This window comes from Haliotis asinina, chromosome 1 (assembly GCF_037392515.1).
Source record: "Haliotis asinina isolate JCU_RB_2024 chromosome 1, JCU_Hal_asi_v2, whole genome shotgun sequence".
NCBI classification, from domain to species: domain Eukaryota; kingdom Metazoa; phylum Mollusca; class Gastropoda; order Lepetellida; family Haliotidae; genus Haliotis; species Haliotis asinina.
This window is the reverse complement of record NC_090280.1, coordinates 94,130,680-94,140,027: the sequence shown is the minus strand read 5'-3', so window position 1 is coordinate 94,140,027 and position 9,348 is coordinate 94,130,680. Positions and strand designations below refer to the sequence as shown.

The following is a 9,348-nucleotide window of genomic DNA, read 5'->3' as shown; positions in this document are numbered from 1 at the left end:
CGGTGATGTGTGTATGCATGAAAGTAGTCATTCGAAATGTTTGTGAATAAAATCACAGTAAACTCGGTAAACTCGGTACAGCTGACAGACTACTCTGGGTCCTAAAATGTCACGGAAGAATTAGGAGATACATTAAACCCACTTTGTCAGGCATGTCTCCATTCTGTGACGTGTGCAAATAAATCCTTATGAAGTCCTCACTAGGGTGGGAACGGCGTCCCTTCGTTAACGTCAGTATTTTCAACGATCTATTCAAATGAATCCAATTTCCCAGGATGTTTTGAATTTTCACTCAGACAAATTGCAATTAAAGACCAACCATGTTTTTGGAAACGTTATTTAATATCATACGAATATGTGGCACACAAATATCCAATATGTGAAAGTGAGAGAAAACACGAAGTCGATATCTACTGAAGCAAATTCTATTAGGGAACATCTTGAAATAAACATCTGTATAGGGAACGTAATCTACCTTGAATCAAAGAATGCACAAGTTAATGATAAAAGTATACTTACAGACCGCCGTCAATAAGTTAGAACAGTATGACGTCAAACAACAATGAACGAATGAATAAGTATGTCATTGCACAGCTTTTAGCAATATTCCAGCAATATCACGGCGGGTGACACCAGAAATAGACTTCACACTTTGTACTCATCTGAGGAATCGAACTTGGCGTGACGAGCGAACGCTTTAACCATGATGCTACCCATCGTCCCCATTGAACAACACACAAAGAAATCCTGAAACGATTCAGTTTTCAGTGTCTGTCAGTCTGGTACTGTCTGAGGGCCATTTGAATGGTGATTATGCTGGAAGGGTACAGACGGTTCTGTTTCTTGCATTTGATAGTATCCAGGTAACGTTTTCGGAATCTTTTGGAGATGACGACATAAAACACCGGATTGAGACACGTTGACAGCTTGGCAAATACAACGGGGACGACGGTGAGGACTCGGGGGATGGTGTGAGGGTTTCCATAGGATCCCATTAAGGATACGACAGCGTATGGCGCCCAGCATACGAAAAATGCGACAACCAGAACAAAGCATATCTGAAAAGTACATGAAAGATAACATGACTGTGTGAAAATATTAAATGTACCCCAAATATACTGAGTGAATTTAGTTTTACGCCGCTTTTACCAATATTCCAGCAATATCAGGGCGGGGAATACCAGAAATGGGCTTCACACATTGCTCCCATGTGGGGACTCGAACCCGGATCTTCAGCGTAACGAGTACATGTTTTAACCACTAGGCCACACTAACGCCCCGAGCGATAAGATTCCATGTGTGCTACATGTAATAGATGGAGGATACGTTCCTGGGCCCCGATTTCTCAAGGTGTTCGTAACGTTACGACTTGTCGTAACTTTATACTTTACAACACACTTAGGAATATCGCACACTAGGAATGCTCTGTGGATCTGCGCACCGAAACGGTAGTAACGCTACGACCTGTCTCAACTCTCTTGTTAAAAGTCGGCTTACGAAAGCGATAAGGACGATTTAAGGATGAGGACCCTGGGAGAAGATTTTTGGAACTATCTAAGCTACGATTAATCTTAAGAACATATGTTCACATCGAAGATACCCAAAGTTAAAGAACCCCTCTTAACACTTAACCGTCTTGATCGTCGTAACACTAACACAAACCATTTGTAGGTCTTAGTCGCTGAATTAAGATGGAGAACTTAGATGAGGCATCAGACATAGATGCTATAAAGACAACAGACAAGAAAGCTACGAGGGCATGTAAAAAAAGAGCCTCTCCAACATAATGATATAAATGAGGTCTTTTTATGTTATATTTTACTACATAATATCTGTCAACCTCGAGCAAATTGCAAAATTGTCGTAAGAGGCGACTAACGGGATCGGGGGGTCAGGCTCGCTGATTTGGTTGACACATGTCATCGGTTCTCAATTGCACAGATCGACGCTCATGTTGTTGATCACTGCATTGTCTGGTCCAGACTCGATTATTTACAGACCGCCGCTATATAGATGGAATATTGCTGATGCAGCATAAACTAAACTCACTCACTCACTCACAAATTGCTATTTGATATGCTATGTACCAGCCTCGCGATCCCCACTTTTTTATGTTATTTTATATTATTTTTTTATCTATCTCTTGCAATAAATGCAAACAAACTTTCGGAAACAAAATATTGAAGAAACGTTCTGTGTGTTTGAGGTACGCAGACGTCCACTAAAACCGAAGTTGTGTCATATTGTGCCTAAAGTACAATTTGAAACTACATTTGCTTGTTAAAGTGATTCCCCCTTCATGTTTAATGAAAGAGCTTGTTTTGGAGACACCACCCGCCACCTTCCAGATGACTTCATCATGAGGACATAACTGATTCTAATGTTTTCACTATTCATACATGATGACAAGGGTTGCAGCTAAATACTGAATGATCAAGCAAGTGTCAGCTCAGAAATGTATTGTACACAGTGCCAGCTTGAAAATATCAAAGTGGGAGTGTCCTTAAAAACAGTCCCTGTCTAAATCAAAATCAAGCAATCCACATCTTTGGCTGTTGATCATGATGGGAATATATTCAATACCATTCTGAACATATTTTATATGATATTATCTGAGGACATACCATTATCCGAGAAGTATCAAATGGCATATTGTTTCCATTTTCTGCAATTGCTTTACAAATATTATACTCCAATGTGTTGTGATGACTCATATCTCGTGAACCACATTACCCACATACGTGAAACTTTGGACATGTCTTTGCTAAAGATCCCTACATAATATAATTGTAACTTGACAAACATTTGACATCGAGAATATAGTTAGGCTCATTACTTTTTGACATCACCTCGTATGAGACATCAGTTCTATCATGGCATCAGACATCAGTGCTATTATAATGTCAGACATCAGTGCTCTCATGACATCAGACATCAGTGCTATTATGATGTCAGACATCAGTGCTCTCATGACATCAGACATCAGTGCTATTATGACGTCAGACATCAGTGCTCTCATGACATCAGACATCAGTGCTATTATGACGTCAGACATCAGTGCTCTCATGACATCAGACATCAGTGCTATTATGATGTCAGACATCAGTGCTCTCATGACATCAAACATCAATGCTATCATGACATCAGACATCAGACATCAATGCTATCATGGCATCAGACATCAATGCTATCATGGCATCAGACATCAATGCTATTATGGCATCAGACATCAGACATCAATGCTATCATGACATCAGACATCATTCCTATTATGACATCAGACATCAGACATCAATGCTATCATTGCATCAGACATCAATGCTATCATGGCATCAGACATCAATGCTATCATTTTGCCGAAGACACTGTAACGTACCTTAGTTACAACCACGTTCTGTATTTCTCGTCGACGGCGAAATTCCATCTTTGCCTTGCAGAAGATGCAGATGTAGCAAAAGAACATGATGAGACTGTTAACCCCCAACACAAGAATGACAAGACCAAGAATGAACAATCTGGACCTCAGGGATTTGCCTCTCCAGTCTACGGTGCATGACGTCTGTGCCAAAGAAAGCGCAGTGTTAGAGTGCACAAAAGTATGGAATTCTTGAAGGAACATTGTCGCGTTGTCACCTAGACAGAAAGAAACGCGCAGAACATAAAATAAGTCTTTATCATTTATAATACTGTAGCGTTGTCGCACAGTGAATATAATATTTTACATTTTTCAAGGCCATAATATCACGAGCTGACGTATTTTCGCCCAATCTAAAATGTGTTTAAAATATTTTTATTTTGAAATTCGCAAAAACGGGAACGTGTGGCTTCTGTATGCTGGCTATGACATAGATGCCATAAAACGGAGCTACGTCGTCATGGCAACAACCTAGGCCAGAATGAATACAGAAGCATATATACTGATTTACCTGGAATGGTTCCACTGCATACTCTACACCTGTAGTGATGGGTAGCATCGCCCAGATAAAAGCTTGGAACCAAATAATACCAAAAATCTTTACGAGCGACATCCTTCTTTGCAAAATGGTTTCTGGAATTGGAAATTAAATTCACGTCAATGTCTAGAGTGTAATGAATGCTAACCGACCGACGGGACATGGAATACTAACGATTAATATATAACACTGATATAAAGGTACGAGAGGATGTCAATAAGTTTTGAGCTTTGCATAGAAAAACACAAATTATTGGTATGAACCACATTTTTTTTTCAACGTAGTCCCCTTGTGAATCAAGACACTTGTTCCATCTTTTCTATCAGTCGCTGATGCCATCTCTGTAGAAGGCGCCATTATGGTCCTCAAACCAAACCTCAGTAGCAGCAATAAGCTCATCATCATCCTGAAATTTACGACCACGCAAGTGTTTCTTAAGATTTGGGAACAGATGGTAATCGCTTGGTGCCAGGTCTGGAGAGTAGTGGGGGATGAGAGTAGGGGTAGATTTCGTACCCGCATTCCTGGACAGCAGCGGCTGCAACGCGAGATGTGTGTGCTGCAGCATTGTCTTGATGTGGTAGAATAGCACGTCTGATCTTGCCCCGGCGCTTCTCCTTGATTGACTGTCGCATTTGCCTCAACAAGTTAGCGTAATATTCCCCATTCATTGTTCTTTCTTTTGGTAAGTAATCTATGTGGATGACGCCTTTGCTATCCCAGAAGACTGTCGCCATTACCTTCTGCACTGATCTGGAGGCTTTGAACTTTTTGGTCCTGGGAGAAGTGACATGTTTCCATTCCATAGATTCTTGTTTGCTCTCAGGATCATAGTGGTGGATCCAGGTTTCATCACACGTTACTAGCCTAGAGTGAAAATCTTCTGGATTCTTGTTGTATCTGGATAGCATGGAGTTGCTTATGGTGACCCTTGTTTGCTTCATTTCATCTGTAAGCATTCTTGGCATCCATCTTGCGCACACCTTAGACATGACGAGATGTTCATGAAGAATTGTCTCGATGGATCCGTGTGAAATGCCTGTGGTCTCCTCTAACTCATGGAGTGTGATTCGACGATTTTCCAGCACAAGTCTATGCACTCTGTCAATGTTTTCCTGCCTAGTGCTTGTTGTTGGGCGAGCTGGACGGGCGTCATCTTCAAGACTCTCTCTACCATGCTTAAATTCATTGACCCATCGTTTGATGGTAGCAGATGAAGGGGAAGACTTCCCATAAACTGCTGAAAGCCTTTCTTCAATGTTCTTCGCCGAGTTTCCTTAAAGCACTAAAAACTTAATTACTGCTCTATACTCAATTTTATTCATTTTCACTGCCGTGAGGGGGGTCTCTTTCTGTCAATATGAGCTGTTCAATAACTTCTGAGAGTAGGATACCAAAAGTTATATATCACATCAGCTACACTGCAAGGTTCAATGTCGTACCATAGGCTGTGACACCAAAGCTAAAAAATTATTGACATCCCCTCGTATATGACAAAGGGACCAGTTCCATTTTGGGAACATGTCTGTACAGTGCTATACATGAATATCAAAATATAGAAATCTTCTGTAAGATGCTTCACGTATACTGATGGTTATATACGCTAGATCGTAGTGACAGAGTGAGTCTAGTCTTAAGCCGCACTCACCAATAGTCTAGCTACAAACAAATTGTGGGCAAAAGAAAGTGAACACCCTTATTAATGATCAATAAAATCAAAGCAAAACATACAATCATTATGGAACCTGGTGAATCGACTGTCGTCTGTAAGAAACACTCTGCCAGTTTCGAACCAGGCAACGACGAACAGTCTTTGCCCACTCTAACCTACGACCACGATGTTCGTGGGTCATCACGACGTTCCTGGTTTCCACGGAGGGAACGTCGAGCTCTGTTACCTGCTGCATGTAGACATCGCAGCACGGTACGTAGAGTGATGACATGTCCTAGAGCCGTTGCCGCAGGTTCCGTTGCCGTGATGAACCGGTTGCGCAGACGGAGAGGTACCAGACAGCGGTCTTCCTGTGGGGTCGTCGCATGTGCTTCTACACAGCCAACATGCTGCGTTTGGGAGAAAGTTAGCGTCTTGGTGGACCGTTTTGGCATAAAATGAATTCACTAACTTGCCAAAAATTCAAAATAAACAGTGTTCACTTTCTTTTGCCCATGGGTTTACATGAAGGCGGTCTGTACAAAATCGAGTCTGGGAGTTTATCATATGATGGTAGAGTCCAGACTCAATTATTTACAGACCACAGCTATATACTATATCGCTGGAATGAAATAATTCGCAAGTGTGGCGGTGGAGAGCAGACAAACACACAAAACACTAGTATGTCGTCAGAAACAAAAACGCCATGTTTACGTGGATATTGCAAAACATTATGATATGTCAGTTTAATGCTTACCTGCATAGTGCCTACATATTATAAGATATCTTTCCACGCTGATTGCGGAAAGAGTTGATATTGACGCGTTGCCGAACAAGAAGCTGACAAACCCGTACATTGTGCAGCCAGTGCTGCCATGTATCCACTCCTGGAAACAATACACAGCGCTATAAACATAATACACATGTGAACATGCTCTTCATGAGGACAAAGAAAAGTAAGACCAAGACATCTCCGAAAAATTGTATTTATGAATCACTGCCAAGCAGTCATGATACAATGTGTATGCACAAACACGGGCATATCCTGCCCCACCGGCGGCAGTCGTCATAAATGCACGCCAAGGCAACTTAATTGTTCACCTGGAAGTACATAGGGGAAATAGGAAATTGCATAAGACAAGTTACCTGAGCAAAGTTTGCTGAGATGATGAATGGGAAGCACAAGGCTGTCATCCCGAGGTCAGAAATGGAGAGGTTGAGGAGCAGCGCATCCACCGACGTTCTGAACCGTTTCTCCCGTACAAACATCACCACGGAGATGGCGTTGGTGACAGTTCCAAAAACTCCTGCGACGGGAAAAAAATCAATACGTTTAATTATAAACATTCAAAACGTGACATGGTGATTAGGTTACAAAGGTTACAAAGCTGGTCGTCACGCTGATGACACAGGTTCGATTCCCCATATGGGTATTACGTGTGAATCCCTTTTCGGTCTCCCCTCAAAGTGATATTTCGATAAAACGTATGAGAATAACCAACCTCGATTATATGCCCACCCAACTCTCGTCGCAAAGAAGTCAATTAGAGGTGAATATCAGATGAATGGATCGTTGAAAATGAGTGATGATACCAAATGTTTCCCGAAAGGGTACTCATAACCAACCAAGCCGATAGTCTACCTGTCTACCTACTAACTCTATTACTGTCAGTACCTGTCTGCCCACTGACCTACCTACTACCTACTACTACCTAGGGAATGACAGTAGTAGAGTAACACGTTTGTTAATTACACTAAACACAATGTGGGTAGCGATATATCTGTACAGCTGGGGATCATCTGCTGTTTGAGAGTCACAAGTGATGGTCGTCATTTGCAGGTTAGACTATAAACACGAGAACTGAAGGTAATGCCGTCGATAAAACCGACGTAAGAGATATTAAATTAGGTTATTATTATCTTCTACTGTCAGTGCCTGTCTGCCTACAAACTACTGCTGTCAGTACCCGTCTACCTACAAACTCTACTACTGTCAGTACCTGTGTAACCTCTAACTCTACTACTATCAGTACCTGTCTAGCTACTAACTGTACTACTGTCAGTACCTGTCTACCTACTAACTCTACTACTGTCAGTACCTGTCTAGCTACTAACTGTACTACTGTCAGTACCTATCTACCTACTAACTGTACTACTGTCAGTACCTGTCTACCTACAAACTCTACTACTGTCAGTACCTAACTTCTAACTCTACTACTGTCAGTACCTGTCTAGCTACTAACTGTACTACTGTCAGTACCTGTCTACCTACTCACTGTACTACTGTCAGTACCTGTCTACCTACTAACTGTACTACTGTCAGTACCTGTCTACCTACTAACTGTACTACTGTCAGTACCTGTCTACCTACTAACTCTACTACTGTCAGTACCTGTCTACCTACTAACTGTACTACTCTCAGTACCTGTCTACCTACTAACTGTACTACTGTCAGTACCTGTCTACCTACAAACTCTACTACTGTCAGTACCTGTCTAACTTCTAACTCTACTACTGTCAGTACCTGTCTAGCTACTAACTGTACTACTGTCAGTACCTGTCTACCTACTAACTGTACTACTGTCAGTACCTGTCTACCTACTAACTGTACTACTGTCAGTACCTGTCTACCTACTAACTGTACTACTGTCAGTACCTGTCTAGCTACTAACTCTACTACTGTCAGTACCTGTCTAGCTACTATCTGTACTACTGTCAGTACCTGTCTACCTACTAACTGTACTACTGTCAGTACCTGTCTACCTACTAACTGTACTACTGTCAGTAAAAGTCTTCCTACTAGCTCTACTACTGTCAGTACCTGTCTAGCTACTAACTGTACTACTGTCAGTAAAAGTCTTCCTACTAACTCTACTACTGTCAGTAAAAGTCTTCCTACTAACTCTGCTACTGTCTGTAAAAGTCTTCCTACTAACTCTACTACTGTCAGTAAAAGTCTTCCTACTAACTCTACTACTGTCAGTAAAAGTCTACCTACTAACTCTACTACTGTCAGTAAAAGTCTTCCTACTAACTCTACTACTGTCAGTAAAATTCTTCCTACTAACTGTACTACTGTCAGTAAAAGTCTACCTACTAACTCTACTACTGTCAGTAAAAGTCTTCCTACTAACTGTACTACTGTCAGTAAAAGTCTTCCTACTAACTGTACTACTGTCAGTAAAAGTCTTCCTACTAACTGTACTACTGTCAGTAAAAGTCTTCCTACTAACTGTACTACTGTCAGTAAAAGTCTTCCTACTAGCTGTACTACTGTCAGTAAAAGTCTTCCTACTAACTGTACTACTGTCAGTAAAAGTCTTCCTACTAACTGTACTACTGTCAGTACCTGTCTACCTACTAACTCTACTACTGTCAGTACCTGTCTTCCTACTAACTCTACTACTGTCAGTACCTGTCTACCTACTAACTCTACTACTGTCAGTAAAAGTCTTCCTACTAATTCCAAACCTCCCCAACGCCCACCCTGCTTGATAAACTATCTATGCAGAGGGTAGCAGGTCGACGGTTGTTCCCCATGCCATGACGTACCTAACCACGGTGAAAGGAGAGCCCTCGGATACTTCCCAGTATTCCTCTCAACAGTAACTGAGATTATTTTTACACCTCATCCAGCGATAGCACAGAGGGAAGACATCAGAAATGGGCTGCACACATTGCGCCCGTATGTGAAATCGAACCCGGGTGTTCAGCACGACTAGTGAATTCTTTAACCACTTGGCT

At 41.6% G+C, this 9,348-nt stretch overlaps 1 protein-coding gene across 1 annotated transcript; it reads right to left on the bottom strand.

Annotated features, from left to right (window-relative positions):
- Positions 1 to 365: 365 nt before the first annotated feature.
- LOC137284479 (visual pigment-like receptor peropsin) lies at positions 366 to 6,924 on the bottom strand. The gene is made up of 5 exons (XM_067816303.1): positions 6,751 to 6,924; positions 6,362 to 6,491; positions 3,927 to 4,048; positions 3,377 to 3,559; positions 366 to 1,058 (listed from the first exon to the last, which is right to left on the bottom strand). The coding sequence occupies exons 1-5, from the start codon at positions 6,871 to 6,873 to the stop codon at positions 765 to 767; spliced, it is 852 nt and encodes a 283-aa protein (XP_067672404.1). The 5' UTR covers positions 6,874 to 6,924; the 3' UTR covers positions 366 to 764.
- Positions 6,925 to 9,348: the final 2,424 nt, after the last annotated feature.